Source organism: Magallana gigas, chromosome 1 (genome assembly GCF_963853765.1).
Source record: "Magallana gigas chromosome 1, xbMagGiga1.1, whole genome shotgun sequence".
In the NCBI taxonomy this organism is placed as follows: Eukaryota; Metazoa; Mollusca; class Bivalvia; order Ostreida; family Ostreidae; genus Magallana; species Magallana gigas.
The window spans coordinates 66,266,166-66,285,686 of NC_088853.1; the positions used below are offsets into that span (position 1 = coordinate 66,266,166).

The 19,521-nt window shown below is 31.7% G+C and overlaps 2 protein-coding genes across 5 annotated transcripts in view; both read right to left on the minus strand.

The window, feature by feature from the left end:
* Positions 1–19,521, minus strand: part of LOC105317886 (multiple epidermal growth factor-like domains protein 10) — a 254,170-nt gene that overhangs the window by 211,349 nt on the left and 23,300 nt on the right. The gene's annotated exons all lie outside the window — the stretch shown is intronic.
* Positions 3,424–18,100, minus strand: LOC117686954 (uncharacterized). Its single transcript, XM_066087067.1, has 12 exons — positions 17,831–18,100; positions 15,830–16,081; positions 15,403–15,546; positions 14,972–15,196; positions 13,841–14,095; positions 13,652–13,717; positions 13,044–13,271; positions 9,133–9,387; positions 7,782–7,913; positions 6,941–7,182; positions 5,949–6,104; positions 3,424–5,660 (listed from the first exon to the last, which is right to left on the minus strand). The coding sequence occupies exons 1-12, from the start codon at positions 17,901–17,903 to the stop codon at positions 5,649–5,651; spliced, it is 2,040 nt and encodes a 679-aa protein (XP_065943139.1). The 5' UTR covers positions 17,904–18,100; the 3' UTR covers positions 3,424–5,648.

A 19,521-nucleotide genomic window follows, 5' to 3' on the forward strand; every position in this document is an offset into this window, starting at 1 on the left:
TAACAGTTAAAGTATTATATTAAGATAGACAGCTGGGTTCCATTTCAGATTCTTTCAAGGCAGACTTTTTTCCCGAAGCTTAGAAAAAAAATTCTTGCAGAATTGGAATCTTGCTGACTCCATCCATTGTATACCTAATTATCAACATGTTTCCTGATAACTATCAAGCTATTTAATTGTGAATATGATTTAGTTTGGATTTTGTCATGCACCGTATTTTTTATAAAACCAGAAATATCAATTAAAAGATTTATAAAGTAGTAGAGGGGTTTGTTCTGTAACTAGACAAATGAATTATTATAAGCCAACGTTTATTCGCGACGACATTTATTAGCGATTAACTGGACACAAACTGGTTTGCAATGACTAATTTTCGCGAATAAACCGTATAAAAATCTGTGTTGTTATCACAACTATACGACAAGGGCTGAGTCGTGGCGGGGAATATTCGCGACGACGATGTTCTCGCGAAAATCGTTAAAATGTCTCGCTCACAAAATAAAAATTTGTAAACAGTTTACAACTATTTTAATAGTTTATTAGTGTTCTCTTCACTTTAACGATAATGTTATATCATGTTATTTTTTAGTTTGCCATGCCCTTGCTAGTACCACCATTTTACCCTCAAGTACGTTTAATGCATCGATATATGATGCCATGACTTCGAGAACGGATTATCTTTTTCAGAAGCAGACGAAGATGGTCTCGTATATATCAATCTGTTTTTATCGGGAATGTCTATAAACCTTGCTAACATATCGTTTGAAATAAATAAGACACACAACGTCACTGTGCTTTTGTTTAATACAGAAGCTCATGAAATGAAACTGGTGAATAAATATTATTGTTCAAGTGGATCCTCTTTTAAATCTTTAAAAATAAAAAATGATCTCGTGTTACATGTATGAAGTGTCTGTAAAAAACGTATGGCGATTTTAATTCATTTTTTAAATAGAATGTTACATATAGGATTAATGTGAAGACAGTAGATAAGATTTTTCACCTTTTAACTCACATAAATCAACTAACAAGAGAGCTTTTTAAATAATATTTATTTTCTTTTTTTTTTCGCAATTATCCGTTTTTGTTTTTCCGTCTGTCTGTCTGTTAGATTTTATTTTTGGGTACATTTTTTTTTATACCTAGAACCAATGAGTAAATTTAACTCAAACTTTACGTAAATTGTTTTTATGGGTGGTTGATTTTAAAACTTTAAAGCTAAGTAGAATCCGTTTCTTTAAGTTGATAATTAAGCCTGTAGGTTAAGGCAACTTAAAGGTTAATGATCGTCAATTTGAATTTTCTTTTTAACAATTGTTTATTTTTCTTATGAAAACGATTCTGAATATTAATATGAAGTGAATGCGTTCTTTAAAAAAACCTATAATTTTACTTGTGAATGAAGTCTTTCTATTAAACTTTCCTTTCATTGCATCACTTGAAAGTAAAACATATACTACTATTTTACCTTAACAAAAAATCAAATGTGTAAAACTGCTCTGAAATCATTTTATCCATGATAAACTATTTTTTTTTATCGACAATTAGTTCTTGTTTAATATTTACACTTTTAAAATGAAATTGTTAATCCCTATAAATAAACAATATCATTATTTTTCACAAGCCCTCTCAAATTTTGCAGTTTTATTAAAAATGCCCCGTTATATTAATTAACAACAAGTCAAATGTTTTTAGTACGAACATTCTTAGCGCTATACGTCATTTGCCTTTGATATTGAAGATTTTTCTTTCATAATACTCGGGGCAGTGTTACAATTTTTTGTCCTTTTTTTTTGTTTTACACTTTTGTAAATCTGAGGAATTTGTATTGAATAAGATGCTTGTGACGTCATCAATATGATACGAAATACTGGTACATGTAAATCAAAAATAAACTCAGCTAGACTAGTTTCTAACAAAATTTTATGTACTTTACATAATACAATAAAGAAGACAGGTTTCTTTGGTAAAAGAAAACACCACGCTGCTTATTGTATCGTCAGATTGAACAGTGACATTTTACTGTGTTCTGCTTCCGCGAAATTAAGTACATCGTTAAATGCCATGCATATATATTTAAGGATAGTACGATTAACATTTAAGAATACGCTAACTCAAATTCACGCCGACTTGTTAAAAAACTAATTCCCGCCAAATATAAAACGTTTACAATTATTGTTTTTTTTAACATATTGACGTTACAGTATAACGACCACTCTGAGGATCTTGAACGTTGGAAAGTTTCAGTGGCAAACAGTGTAATTGCCCAAGTGTCGCACGTCGTTATAGTTGTCCACTATACATACCCATTCACTATTTCTAACATGAGACTTCCCTAGAGGAAATGCTTTAAGCATATCAATAATTGGTAAGTTTTTGGGGTTTTTTTTCAATTTTCGTGTCCACCAAATTCATTATTATACATTGCAATGTTTATTTCATTTTTTTTTATACTGATAATAGAAAATCCTTCGGTTTAGTTATAAAAAATAATTATATATCTGTTGTCTTAAACAAAACAAAATTTATTTTAAGGAAGACTAAAGCAGGTTTCAAGAGGATATTTAATATCTAAATGTAACGTTTTGAAAAAGTTTAAATAAGCAGGAAAAAGTTATAAAGCAATGAATATAGTTAAAAACATAGTTTAAAACTTTACTTTTTTTCTTTCAGATTCAGTATGCACAAGGAACTCTGATTCAACAATAAAGAATTAATATGTTTTTGTATGCTGCATGATTAATCAGCAAGTTCGGCTAAATAAATAAGCATAAAACATTACAGTTCTTTAATGAAATAATGATTAAAAAAAACACAAAAAATATTGTTTGATTAACTTTATTTTAGTGACACAGATTCTAAAGGAATGAACACTTATAAAGTGCGCATTGACTTATACAATCAATTGTAGCAGTAACTAATATTGCAATGATACAGGACATTGCATTATACGTAAATCGTTTCCTTTGACAGTAGACCAATATTACTTTTTACATCATGCAAATGTTATCAACATTTGACAAGGATATCTAAATTCGTTTATGATAACGTATATTTAAGAGGAATAACATTACAGGTATGCTGGCCAATGTCATTACATTCCGATCCTTCTTTGTTTTGGACAACACGTCTGTTTTGTTTTCTTATTACTTTCCGTGCTTTGTAATTTTACGCAGATTACATCGGTTATAAACAAATATGTTTAAGGTATCAACTTTTTACTGTTATAACTTTAAAAGAGGTTTTTTAAATGTCTTTATTTTTTGTCATTTAGCTTTTTCTACTTATTAAGTAGAAATGATTTTAAGTACGGTGTCCGCTAACCTTAAGGATACTAAAATGTTAATGAAGCTAACTAACACCTTTACAGAAGGCCACTTTCAGAAGTGTTTTCCTCCTTAACATCTCCAATGTCCAATTATATCGTTTGCACGAACTGACGTCACATCACCAACAGATTTGACAATAAGTGTTAACATACAGTACATTATGACACATAGAAAAACAAAACGCGATTGGATGGAAAATAATGTATGCTAGAAAAGAATTTGATTTTCTTTATATCAAAGATGGTGTTTAAATTAGTTCCGTTTTCCGTTAGCATCAATCGAACTTTACTTAATTAAAGATAATTAGTTTTTTGTATAAACAGATTTTAATCTGAATGAATTATCAAATTTTAATGTTAGAAGTAAAATTAGAATCCAGGTTTTGAGAAAAGAAGTTATTGAAATGCAATTAAAGCTCGAGTTCTTTACTTGTTTACAAATAATGTACAAAAATTACAAAATCCTTAACAATACAACTTTGGCAGACATGTGTTCATAATTGAATAAGTCGATCAGCAATAAAAACCAATATTAGACTGTAAGTGATATCAATACAAAGCATATGTAAACTATAACAGGTCTCGAGCTTTGTTTACTAAACAAAGAATTTTAACCCCTGTAACTCACTTGCAGCGAAAGATTCCTAACATTAATTATAATAATTGAAGACATTTAGAATGAAAAGAAAAATTGAGCTCAAATCCTTATAAGTCTCCGTATACTGCTATTGCCATTTGCCGACAGGCGATAGACAAATATCTAATGCTTCATATTTGTGAAACAATTGTTTTGTTTTTACACGTGTTTTTACAAGCGCGCTTAATTTGTAAACATACCGTGGCCTTTTATCAGAGCAATTTTCGTTCAATTCCATTACAAATAGGAAACAAAAACCAACGTTTTAACTCAGTTAATGAATAATAACGGACAGTGTACTGTGAATAATAACGGACAGTGTACAGTGAATAATAACGGACAGTGTATTGTGAATAATAACGGACAGTGTACTGTGAATAATAACGGACAGTGTACTGTGAATAATAACGGACAGTGTACAGTGAATAATAACGGACAGTGTACTGTGAATAAGGCAGGGATGTCAACAAAGACTGGATCTACTTCAAATTAAGCTATGATTTTTAAAGCCAAAACAGTTGTTCAATAAAGAAATATTCCACATTTTTATGCTCTTAATTTTGAATATGTTAATATTTTATTTCATATAAAGCTCTTTTTTAAAGGAGATCAATCTAATAAAGAAATGACCACTGCTATCCATCCATCTTAATCAATACTGCAAAAAAAATGAATCAAGTTTATTCAGATAGTCTGACGTACACAATGTATTTGTTTTGCTTATTTTTGTTTTATGATTTGTAATCTAACACTTCCTTCTTTTATATATTTTTAAACGTTTATTAAAGAAATAATTCTTTTTTTATATCGGAGTATGACATGTACTATAAATATTCTGAAATTTCCTTTAAATGACATTATTATTATTTGTTGATTAGCAATTGTTATTTATTCATTAAAAATGACATCAAGTAGAGTGTTCGTAAACCTTCTGAATAGCAAAAAATATAACGTGTGCAAACGCAAAGAATATCAAGATACCCCACGACTAAAGGCAGAAATATCGTCATTCTAGAAGATCCTTTCAACAATTTTGATAAAAAAGTACAACAATTCTGATAAGAATATTCACATCTTTCTTTTTTACCAAAGAAAAATTATATTTCCCGTGGGTATTGCCAATGGAAAATCTGATTTGTATTTGGCAATTAATCGTCATATCTCCAAGACGTTTATGAAATAAAAACTTAATTGATATTTTGATGTGTGTTCTAAGATAAAAAATATGAGAATCTTCAAATAATCTTTTAATGATGTTTTTAGTTCATACAAATCGAATGTAAAAAATCCCAACGTTTCCAAAAAGGTTGAGTTTGGTAATTATGTCCCGGGAAAACCAATGTTTGTTTACCATGTCAGATGACGTTCTAGACCAATAAGATGATTAAGTTTTATAGAATATTCATACAAGTTCATTAAGCTCTTAAACGTTTAAGTTTAAGAGTAAAGTTAGGCACTTATATTACTGTAGAAATAAAAAAAAATGTACAAACAATTAAAATGATAAAAATGTACACACAATGAAGACTTTGTATAGAATTCATGTCGGGCAGATTGTGTATCAGAAACGTAAAAGAACAAAAATAGCTTAATAGATACATTTACACAAATTTGTTGTAAATCTGTAAACGCATTAAACATATTATGTTAGTTATTTGTTTTTCTCCGGTCTTCCCGCCTGGTTTATGTGTGCGTCTGTAAACAAAGTGAAATAATTATTACATTTATTCAAATATTCTCTCTCTCTCTCTCTCTCTCTCTCTCTCTCTCTCTCTCTCTCTCTCTCTCTCTCTCTCTCTCTCTGTGTCTCTCTCTGTATTTGACTAGATGTTTTGTCTGAGACGTATTTATTTGTTTAATAATTCAAATCAAAGGTACATTATAAGTCTCCTTTACTACTTAAACATTTCGTTTTTCTGTCATAATTTTTCATTGTGACATATTTTTTTAAAGTTCAGTAAATAAAATATCTGGTTGTCTTACTGTAACATTTCTACACGTCTTCAGAGGAAGTTTGAGATTGGATATGGTGAACGAATTCCTATATCGTACTTTAATACGGATAACTTGGGTTACAGAGCCATAGTTGGTACGTGCATATATGCGACCATGAAAAGGGCCCACAACATCTTGATCATACTGCAAAATAAGAAACAGGAAATTCAGATTCTGCCTATGTAATACGATTGATTTATCTATCTTATTTCCATAAGCCATTGACAACTTATAAAACATCAACAAATTACATATTTTAATTAAGAATGAACCTATGTATAAATCTGAGTGGCAAATGTTATGCTATAAATTACAAAACTCAAAACTACGCGTTCTATGCAAATAGAAATGTCTTAAATCACAATAGATAACGACAAAATAATATGTAAGGAATGGAATTAATAGTAGCAAATCAATAGAGAGAGAATATGTTTGAATAAAATGTACAAAATTAAAAAGGTATTATAGTGTATTTCATTTGCATTTTGATGCGGGATACATTGTCCAATACTGTTCCTACAATACACACAACGCTAAAAAGAAAGAGACGGTTACTTTGTTTTATAATATCGTAATGGAAAATTATTCTGAACACTGTTTGAATACTCGTTCTTCTATACTGAAATATTATTGTCCAAAATATTAAAAGTATCTAAATAGCATTCTTATTTTAATGTTACATTTTAAACTGACATTTAACTGATTAAGTGATAAGAAAATGTAATTCTAAAATAATTTAACTAATAAAGTACTGGCTGTTTTAAATTATACACAGAAATGCATATATACATACATTTTGTATAACAAATAAGCATATCGGCGTTTATCGTGTGTTTTACGCCCTCATACACGAAACAAATAAACAAATATAATGTGGAATTTAAAGAAAAACAAAACAAAGAAAAAACAAACAGGGAATCAATACCAAGCTCCGACAAACAGAAACAAAAAACAGTGTTTGGGTAAGCTATAAATCATACCTCAGTCTTTTCCATTTTGTCTGAGAGAAACAATACATTGAAATGTTCAGCTTTAACAATAGATATATGCAAGTAAGCTAGGTCGGATGCCAGCTTTGGCAACGTAATGTAGATATACACCACCCGGAGTCGTCCATTGGAAGGAAGCGTGAGTCCGTCCGCCGAATATATTGCATTGTAGTCAGGACTATTAATTGTACTGTTTGGTGAAATACTTATGGAGGCAGAGGCACTGCAAACAACTTTTATAGAAAACAAATATAGTAAGTAAACTGCAGTAAGTTCAATATACATCGATATATAGTAAACATTTTTCGATTCGATACAATAAACTCAAAACAATTCATATAATTGGTTTCAATATTGTAGCATCTATTATCATAATATAGTGTTTTAACCAACTCAATCAAAGCAAATAAATATATTCTTTATTTAGTTTTCGTACGTTTTTATCCAAGTTTCACAATCAGGCATACTTCACTTTCTAAAGTATTTTTTTTTCAATATTCCGATAGTCCTACTTTTGTAAAGATAGGCAAAGTTCACATTTTTCGTTTTCTGACAACCTAATGATGAGTCCCTTCAATTGTTACTAGTATAAACAAAAGACTACCATGAAAGAAGTTTAATTATCGAACCTATTTTAAAAAAAAGATTGAACTCTAAATTATCTACACATTATACAAAAAAAAAATAACTATCGATAAACTGAAATACGCTAAGCATATTCATCTAGACTAGGGACCCTGTGTTATCGAACAATCATAATTATAATTTTGAAACATGAATTGTCTAGCCAATATCAATATATAAATATCAGGAAACTGAAGTCTGCTCTTACGAGGTTCACATTCAGTCCCTTTGTAGCCATGTTTGCATTTTTGACAGACCCCAGTATGTGGGTAACACTGTTCACAGTTAGTTGGGCAGGGACGAGTACACCTTGGTCCATCTTCTACAGGGGCAGGACAGCCTGGGATGAAATACATTAAAACAACATATACTGTATTTTGTTCAATAAATTCTCACTTTTTTCTCGAAGATTTAATCTCACTTACGTTTTAATCAAATTTCCGTTTAGTGATAAATTACAGTTCCTCAAAATTAAATGTTAATTCATCAAAAAACTTTAAAAACGTCTTAAAGTGTTCCTTAAACTATACATAAAGTATTGCTGAAACTACATTCTTCCTATCTGATTCAAGACCCTCGTCATATAAGAAGGATACTTGGGGATATTTATTGGTTTACTTTCCTTTAAAATAGGTCTAGTACAAGTATTTTTATCGGTTGAACAACTTTGAAAAAGCCCGAATTTGATTTGTTGTTTATCACCAAAATCATTACAAACAAATTGCTTGAGAATCAAAGACAGGGCATTCAAACACAATGTAGTCTATTGATTTCCGGAGTTTATCCGATATATTTTTTTACACAGTTTTTGTTTCATCAATGAAGCAAAGGGGCCTATTCATAATTCCACCGCCGGGAACTTATTATTGAACATCAGTTTTTTATTCTTAAAGCTAATGTTGACAGTATTTCACTTTGTTTCTGGTCAGGCTAATTACGGTAAGCTATGCAAGCACGGTATTTAACATCGGCAAACATCGGCTAACAAAACAATGGAAGAATTAACAAAGAGCAGGGGCTTTATCATGAAGACATCAACAGTCTGTACCCTTAACGATCTCCGATCCTCAGCAATGTTCGATAATTCTAAATTATCCGGATTTCTTGTATCCGTACCATAAATCTTTTATACGAACAATTTTAATTACTGCATGTAGTAGTATTCTAGTGTTTGTATTACCATCAGGTACACAACTACGTGCTAGGCGTAGTGGATTCACGGAGAACTACTTATCAATGACATGATGATAAAGAATTCGAGCAACAGGTGCACCGGCGCTTTTTTTTAAAGACGTTAATATTATATCCATGCAATAACTTTGTGAAATGCATTGATACAATCTAAAAACTTTTATATTATTTCATCTCTTGTAAAACGTTTAAAAGAAACATGAGACTTTAATCATGAAAAAAAAAACAATATATATACTCCCCCCCCCCCCCCCGAAAAAAAAACAACAAACTTTGAGGCTGAGAATCGGATCGGAGAACCTAAATAAAACCTTGAATCGTACTATGATCAAATTCTCTTCCTAAATCCAGATGCAACAAAAACATACCATAGACTTCCACTTCACACAAATCAGCAAATGCATACTGGGAATAGTTTGCAGGATAGACATATCCTTCTTTCCGTTCGTTGTAGTATATGATGTAACGTCCGGACAATGCGCAGAGAATGTGCATAACATCCGGAAGATCGTAGATTGTGTAATAATTAGCGTGATAACATCGGACAGCGGTCGTTATATCGGTTGTGTTAGAGATGTAGAGGTAGAACCCAAGGGGCACAGCTCTATGAGGGTTGTGTTCATCTGCACAACGTTATTCAAAGTTGTCATAAAAGATGTGCATAGAAATATTAGTACATTTATTATTACAGTGTTTACCGGTGACATGTAATGTATTTTTTGTTTTTTTTCTACAGTACCTATTCTTATTATCATAGATTTGAGTTGTGCATCTACTATGCCGAATTATTATGCCTCTTGTCAGTTTGTCTCTATCTATTTAATACTCATCTATTTTCGCATAGTATACAATGGGTTTATATAGCGTAAGCATACTATGCCGAAATAGAGCACGGCAAATGTTTACAACGAAAATATTGCAAGCGCCGACAGCGGGTTTCGGACTTGTGCTACTAAAAGCATTACGTCTTGAAGCCCAACGCGTTATCGTTACACTACAGCAGCCGATGATATATCTGACGGTATTTAAATATACAAGAGGCCAAATGGCCTTAACGGTCACCTGAGTAGCATATAACCCATACACAAACTTGTCGAGGAGTCTCATATATGCATTTAATTAGTTTTCATTCTGCAGTAGAACAATTATAAATCTGTAATAACGACCTTCTCCCTGCCTGAAATCTTTCAAAAAGAACTATGAAACCTACAATTTTGGTGAAAACTACTGGTCTACAGAATCATGAATTCAGTTTTCCTTTTAGGTGTGTGGGAGTAAAGAAGATAATGTTTAAACATTATATGCATTAAGACCTAAACATCCAGTTTGGCCCTGCCCTAGAGTCAAAACCCATACTCCAGGGGACATGAAAATTAAAATTTCATTAGAGGACTTCCTGGTAAACATAATTATGAAGTCAGTTTTTCATACAGATGTGTGAGAATAGAGAAGAGGATTTTTAAACATTATATGCATTAACACTATATTGCCCCCCCCCCCCCAAGTCCTGAACCCCTGACCAAGGGGCCATGAATTTCACAATTTAGGCCTTCATGGACATCATAACCATCTATTCAGTTTTTTTCCCATATGTGTTGGAGTAAAGAAAAAACCAATTAAGATTTAATACATTTTTACTATATCGCCATATTGGCCCCACCCTAGAGCCTGAACACAGGGGTCATGAATTTAACAGTTTTGGTGGAGGGCTTCATGGACATCATAATCATGCATTTAGTTTTTAATAAATATTCATGGGAGTAGAGAAGAAGATTTTCTAAGATTTTATGCATTTTTACTATATTGTCATATTGGTCCCACCCTAGAGCCTGAACCCCTGATACAGGAGTCATGAATTTCACTATTCTGGCAGACGGCCTCGTGGACATTATAATCATGCATTTAGTTCTTAAAAAATATATATGGGAGTAGAGAAGAAGATTTTCTAAGATTTAATACATTTTAACTATATATGGCCATATTTGGCGCCACCCTAAAGCCTGAACCCCTGACCCAGGGGTCATGAATTTCACACTTTTGGTAGAGGGCTTCATGGACATTATAATCATGCATTTACTTTTTAACAAATATATATGGGAGTAGAGAAGATTTTCTAAGATTTAATACATTTTTACTATATGGCCATATTGGCCCCACCCTAGAGCCAGAACCCCTGAACCAGGGGCCATGAATTTCCCAATTTTGGTAGAGGGCTTCATGGACATCATAAATATGCAACCTGTATTTTCCTTGCATGTGTGGGAGTAGAGAAGAAGATTTTTGAAAATTTGGCTGTTTTTTTTGCTTATTTGGCCCCGCCCACGGTACCCCATCGGTGGTAGAACCATGAATTTCACAATATAGATTTTTCTTACCATAGCGATGCTTCACACTTAAAGTAGTATCGATTGGCCTGGTAGTTTTCAAGAAGAAGTTAAAAATGCAAAATAGTTAACTCACGACGCACGGCGCACGACGCACGACAACGGACGAAGACCAATTGCAATAGGTCACCTGGGTGACTCAGGTGACCTAATAAAACGTAGAAACATACGATTGACATCAAGCAATTAAATTTATAAATCTTTCCAAAAACACCTCATTATTGACGATAATTTTATTAGTTAAAGTTTTGATAAACTTTTGAACAAATGGATTAAACAATTTTGAAAGAAATTCTACATGAGAATCACAAAAACACTTTTTTTTAAATGATGCTTGATAAAGAATGTACAAGAACAAAATTCAATCGTCTGCTAAACATTTCTAGTCTTGTCGGTAAAGTGAACGTCCCTTGTTTTTTGAAAAGAACATGTACATTTGTTGATTTTTTATTGTACAACAAATTGTTGATTAAATTATCAATCAATTTGAATTCAATTGATTACTTTGAAAGAACAAAGGCTAGCTTTTCCGGTGATTATTTTATGGGACAAGACAACGCTCAAACGTCACAGCTACTTAAAACAAAGCACGTCAGTATATACAAAACTCGGCATAATAATTACAATAGTGTTGTGTTGTGCATGTACTATGCCTAAATAGTAGTCAGGGTTTGATAGTGTACTCGCCTCCGGCTCATGCACCATGAATCAAACCCTGACTATTATTTAGGCATAGTACATGCACAACTCAACACTATTATATAAATACTAGTCATGGCTTGAAACATAGTAAACAAGCTGGAAGCGAGTGCATAATTAATGTATTAAACCCTGCCTATTAATTTAGCATAGTACAAACACAACACATCTCTATTGTTATGCTGACTATTGTATATTGATGTTCGGTGCTTTACGCTATTTATGACGTTTGAACGTTGTCCATTCATTAAAATAATTATCGTAAAAGCAAGTATTTGCTTTTTCAAATAAATGTATTGATTTAGTTGATTATTTAATCGAGAAACTGCATTACAATAAAAAAAAAACAAGCACGCGTTTAGATTCTTTCCAAAAACGAAAAAAAGACTCGATTCTCCTTACCGATAACACTTGTTTAGCAGACGAAATCCTATTATGTGTTTTCCTTGTGCATTCCCAAACAATCGTCATTCAAGAAGTTGTTTACCGTGATTCTCATTTACATTTTTGTGAAAAATGATTCATCAATAGCTTGAAATCGTCATTCAAGAAGTTGTTTACCATGATTCTCATTTACATTTTTGTAAAAATGATTTATCAATAGTTTGAAAGTTACTTAGAATTTTTAAACCTTAAAGTTTTCCTTAATGATGTGGTGTAGAAATTACTCATTTTAATTGCTCGATGTAACTTGTATGTATCTACGTTTTGGTTTTTTTAATATATAGAAAAAACGCCCGTTACATCAACGGCTGCAGTTGCGTACATGTAACACGATGTGATATAAACCGTAGCATCTAATGGTCGATTGCTCAGAAGCCGCTGTGGGAGCTATTACGATATTCGTTGACAACATTTGAGGTGCTAATTTTCGGTATAGAATGATTACGCTGCATACAACCTTTGAATTTACTTTCAAAAAGTAGATTAATTTTAAATGGAAAAAAGACAAACTCACATACGGTATTACAGTTTGAAATATAATGACCAGATATTGCAGATTTAAGAAAAAACAAATCATTATGAAGAAAAAAAAACACACACAAAGAAAATACTCTATGTCGTTTCTATACAACAACCATTTGCGAGTAAGAAGACGTGCCAAACTCATTATTAAATTCACATTAGATGTCCCTATGATCAACATAAACAGAATAAGACAATTTAATAGATAAAACATCGCTAACACATCTTACCCCATGTCTTGTTCTCTGTCCTAAAATATATCACAATGCGATCTAACCGATATATATCTTTCAGATCAACTCGCCAAATTGCTTTAGTATCCGGTAAAGTTGCTGAACATTGACCACCGCGAAACGTCCGATCAGATTTCCGGTTATCAACTGCCTTCTCTGAACTGGAAGCGCCAGATCGCGTGGAAGACTGATATGTTGGTTTCCAGAGAGCTAGATTTTCTAGATCTAACGATAAAAACAAAGATGCATTATTGCATTGAACTAGAGTCTCGTGGGAATCGAAGAGCATCCGTTCAATATACAAAACTCATAACTTTTAAGAAAAGCATAATAATTTGCCAACAAAAACATGACAATTACTGCAAAAAAACGACTGTATAGGATTATTAATCACATATCATGTTTAATATTATTTACATGCATCTAGGATATCAGTTATTGACCCCAATTTTGTTTACAAATCGTTCAGTTCACTTTAACGTTTAAAGTAGAAAAAATATAGTACAATATTGCATGATTTAGTATAGAAAATAGCTGCATGTCTTTTACTTGGGACTCGTTTATAAACTGTTTGAAATAAATTGACCAATCCTAAAAGATCTTACAATTTTTGCAGCTAGAGAAGCAAGGGACAGCACAATGCGGACCGTCGAATCCAGGAATTGGACAACCTGGATACAAAAAAAGGAAGGCAAAGTATCGCTAGTTTTGTATATAGAAACACACATTTGTGCGAAAAGGCTATAAATATTGTGAATGATGCTACAACAAACAAAAATCCAAACAATAATTACCATACACTTCGACTTCACACAGAGCTGACTGGGCGTATTGACTGTAACCAGCTGGATAGCTAATGTCCGGGAGTCTTTCATTGTAATACGAGACATATTGACCAATCACAGGGCAGCTTATATCGAATGAGAAAGGTATAGTTGACCTTGTATGGTTTGTGTCTTTGTAGCAGACGACACCCTCATTTTGATTGGTGGAGTTAGAAACTGTTAATGTAAAGCCCAGAAGAAGTCCTGTATAATTATTTTTCCCATCTGAAATTTTAGAAAAACGTGTCATTCTTACATGTTATTATCACTGTTCTTTACGTTGTCAAGATACATTGTTACAATCCAATATAACAGAAAATGAGGATTTAAAAAAAAAAAAAGAATTACTGGCTAATTTATGAAAAATAACGACCTGCTTTGTAAGTTCAGCTGAAAGCAATACAAATTAACCAATCAGCCATTTGAAAATTGAGTGATAACTAGAACATGATTGAATGCCCGAAATCTACGATTCAATAACACAATGAAGATATTTGGTTAATGGAACTATAGGAATTTATTCCGACTTATAAAATGTTTGCCAAATTCTTATTTATACTCTGATATTATGTAAACGTTGGCAAACATCGTTCAAATTCTTTTTTTATTTAGAGCTAGTGGATTGTTATTAATGACGCTACGTTAATTCGAGTGAACCTGTGGTAAAAACTTAACAAAAGATGTGAAAAAGAAACATTTAGATTCAGTTGCAAAATTTGAATTGCATTTATCGTAGATTTTGCGTTAGTTAAATGTAAGCAGTATTCAAATTTATATTTTTAAGTTATATCTTACATAAGACAAAATAAGCAATAAACTAATCATAACGTATGCATTACAAAAAAGAAGGCGTATATCTTAAATTTAAATGATGATTATTTGCATATAATTCATTATAAAGTCACAATTTAAAAGAAAAAATAAACGTTTAAAATACCTATCGTATTGTTGCGTGGGGGAATCATATGGTATATATATGAATTTGTTTAACTAACCAAAAACGCGTTAATATCAAAAATAAAATAAAACAAAATGATATCCATATACATGTAGTAAAAATCATAGTACACAAAAATCACTAACCCCATAAAAATCACTAACCCCATTTGGAAACAGAAGTCAAAGCTTGTAAGGTAAGCCTTTCAATTTTACGCCTTTGCAGGAGGTCAACTCTCCAGAGAGCGTAGTTTTGATGCTCTGATGTCACAGCGCAATGACCCGAATACAAACTCTGGTCATTCTTTTGACCATCAACAGCAGCCTTACTTCCGGTAGTACTAAAAAATGTGGAGGACTGGAATGTCGGTTTATGTAGGGCTAGATTTCCTAGAAAACAATTGTGTAAAGTTATATTAAAATAGCTGTGGATATATAAGTGTAAAAAGTGAAATGTACACTTTCTATCAGTTGTCTATTTTCTCTAGGTATGAAAGTTAATTATGAAAAAAAAAACAAAACTTAAAGGATGTGAGAAATAATCATTTTGAAGAGAAAAAAAAGCTCATTTGATCATGAAAAGTAAAGAAAATTACCCCGATCGTAGAATTTGCACTGTTCACCATAGTATCCTGGGTTGCAGGCTCCAATACATTCCCCAGTTTTGGGGTTACAGTATTGACAATTATTTGGACAAGGTTCGTCACAATACGGTCCTTTGAAGCCAAGTTCGGGGCAGCCTTTTTAGGCAAGAATACAAACAAGATTACTTATATACTAAATAATTGATTAAAGGAATATCAGGTTTAGATTTTGAGATTTTATTAAATACTAAAAAAAATTATACGCATCATTCTCCAACTTCGTAAAATGTGTAACAAATATTGTACGCAGTTTAAAGACAAAAATGTTTCACATACAAAACTGTAACACAATTATTTTTGCAAATGTTGCATGAGATAATAGAGAAAGTTATATTGTAATGAAAGTAAACTAGACTACTCTCTATGTATATCAACTAACCAAACACTTCGACTTCACACAGTTCAATGTATGCTTCCTTTGAATAAGTGGGCTTCTGGGTCAGGTTTCCCTCTCTCGTGTTGTAATATATCACGTACCGGCCCACAACTTGACAAGAGATGTTCATGACGCTTTGTATGGAGCTGGCATCATTTTTGGTATCGTGAAAACAGAGGAACCCATCATCTTTGTTTGTTGTATTGGATACGTAAACAGAAAAACCCAGGAATCTGCTCGCATACTTGCTGGATTCTAGATCAATCAATTATAAAATTCTTAACATATTTGCACAAACTTGTGTTTAAGGTAATGACCCATACCTTATTAATAAAATCAAATACATTATTTATTAAATTTTACCCATTTGGCTGGTCCATCGGTTTTTAAAGCTAGGGCCGTAATTAAAAATATAACCGATTGTGGAAAATAGTGGTGTTTTTATTCAAACATTAAGAATATTAGCCTAAGCCTGAAATTTGACTTTCAGAAAATCGGTTTTGACTGATATCTTATGTAAAATGAACAAATGAATTTTACGAAACAATTTATCTTATACCAAACTTGCCTATTTATTAAAAAAACCCAGATAACATTGCTTACAAATGAAATGATATGATGCAAACGTTCAAAGAGAGTTTTATCTATTGCAATTTTATATGCGTACAGATTTCTCTGAAATGTTGACAGTGCTTGTTTACTTCTAAAGGCCCTTAATCAACTGTAAATAAAATTACCCAAATATATCCTCGTCTTGATCACAGAGTAAAGTGTATTTTTGGTCAAAATCATTAACATAAAATTTTTGGAAAAGATTTCCTAAGAATAATACTGTGCAAAAGGTTGTTATTTCATCACCTTTAAAAAGGTTAAGCTTATTGTAAACATAATTTGAACAAATCTTTGATTTATTTTTATTATTTTAATTGCAACAGAAGTTTTCTTTGGATATCGGTACATCTTTTTAGAAATTACCGCTACTTAGAAAACGCTGTTTACCCGATATGCTTTCTAGACAAAATCTCTATTCAACATGTTTCCTGGTTTTAAGGATTGTTCTTTTCATAAGCTATAACTCAAATTCTAAAACACACTTCTTCTTGGAAAGGGGGTTATACTTATTCTCGTTGCTTAACAAAAAGAACAGATATGATATTCTAGTAATTAAGGGTATAGAATGAAGATAGAATTGTTTAAGAATAAGGTCAATTTTTTTCCCTCTTTTTGTGTATTTATCTTCCTTATGCACTTGAATCGATCATGGTCAGGATTTATTTTGATGATTTTGAACTTTCAAGAAAAAAGTTTAAATATTCAACTCAACCTTACAAAATAATGACATTTATACAGAAAAAGGTAATGGTCTATATTTTAAAAACGAGTACCCAATCGTGTCATGTTTGTATTGCGCTGATCAATAACAATTGATTGCAGTTGTCGAGATTGTTAAAATAAGTGTTTTAAATCAATTTCTAGGTTAGCCTGGTTAAACTAAACCTATTTATCGTTAGGTCTTCATTAGATTCCTCACGGACAAGACGATATGCCGCCTGAATTACGTCCGACGATGTTTTTGTGATTTATTGATAATTACATTCATTTGAGTGCATACGCAATTTTATGTATCTCTTTGATCACCGTACGGGTAAACAATGTTATTAATATCTATATATGATAGGGTACCTTTAAGAGATTCTTTTTAGAACACATTTAATACAGAGAGTAATGCTGACCATTCTTAACCACTTAATTTACCAGAATTACTAATACTACTACTACTACTACTACTACTACCACTACTACTACTACTACTACTACTACTACTACTACTACTACTACTACTACTACTACTACCACTACTACTACTACTACTACTACCACTACTACTACTGCTACTACTACTACTACCACTACTACTACTACTACTAATACTACTACTATTTCTTCTACTTATGTTACTACAATTGATAATAATAACAACAATGTTAACATCAGAAGACTCACTCCACGTCTTGCCCTCTGTCCTGTAATATATCACGATATTGTGTATAACTTGAATAGACTGGAGGTCCACCATCCAAGTGGCGCCGTGTGGTGTCCCGTCAGAAATAGCACATTGGTTACCGGCCGCCGAACGGCTAGACTTTAGATAATCTACAGCCCTTTCTGGAGGATAGATGCTAATGCTTGGTATCTGCCAGGTTGGCCTTTTGTAGGCCAGATTATCTCAAATTATAAAAATTAAAAACAATGCATCTTAAAAATAACTATTGCTGTTAAATGTAACAAATCATCTCATATTCAGAAACCCAGAAACGTCGGTTAAGACGTAAAACCTTTATATTTTTGCCATTGAGTAATATGTTGAACATTTGACAGCGTTACACGAATGAGTGTGAATGTAAATCAAATAATACTTACAAATACAATCTGTTAAGGAGATCAATATAAGAGTCAGGAAGAAATAAACATATGTCCGTACACCCATCGTTTCTATAGATTCAAAGAACATGAAAACATCATCATTTGTAAATGCTTTTTTTCGTAATGATTATGGATGCAAAATATGTGATGCCAAATAAGCTTTTTGAATACTAATATTGCAATAATTAAAGTAATTAATTTCATTGCAAACATCTTGTGTTACAACCTTACATTTATTTCATATTTATGAATATGTTTGTCTTGTTAAGGTGTTATTAAAGTGTTTAAGTATTATTTTATTTCTACCTCTTCATCTTGAATATCTTTTAGGCGCCAGTATTTAATATCAAACCTCTAATATCCAACATTAAGATTTATATTTCTCTAACTTATGTAAATCAATGCACTTTTATTTTAAAAAAAAAGAAAACTATTTCTTTTGCAAAAGCCACCTAAAGTCAGGATACTGTTAAATAGTGAAACAATGTTTTGTAACTCTTTTGAACTCTAATTTAGCTAACACAAAAAATCAAAGTACTTGGGAGTCATTGTTGATGAGAAATCTCGTATTTTTTTATGTTCTGATATTTATTTTATCATTCTGGGGTTTTGGTTACACAATCATCATCATATTTTGTTACAAGATAAATTTCTTAGTTATTTATTATTAGCACGTCCGGTTTGTTTAATGTTATTTCTTTGTTATATAAACAGAGAGACTGACAGATAAGTGACAAGTTTGGTGTATTTTTAGGTGTATTTAATTAATCACACGGATATTACTTAATACATATCTCGCACTTGAACGCATTAATACAAATGAAATGTAGCGAAAACGAACAGTGTTTTAGATCAAAAGCAGAAAACAAAAATACAAACCAGAACAAGAGCAAACACCAACCTCTTAAAAAAACTAGAGTAACCTAGTCTATGATGTTTTATTTGTATATTGAACATGCATGTCTACATGTATTCACTTACTTCAAAAGGCATATTTTAAGACTAAATACTATATAAAAAGGTATATTATTCATTATTGTGTTGTTAGGCAAGCTATTCAGTAATATCAACAATATAAACAAACAAGTATATATGTATATTGTGTTTTTCTGATTTTATTCAAGAATAGTGTATATATTCGCGAGACTCGCCCGGCAAAATTATAATTGAAGCAAAGAAATTGGTAAAAAAAACTTACAGATGTCCTAATTGTCTCAGATGATTAAAACTGTATCTAAATTTCGAGATAAACCTTAAACAGTTTTTTTTTT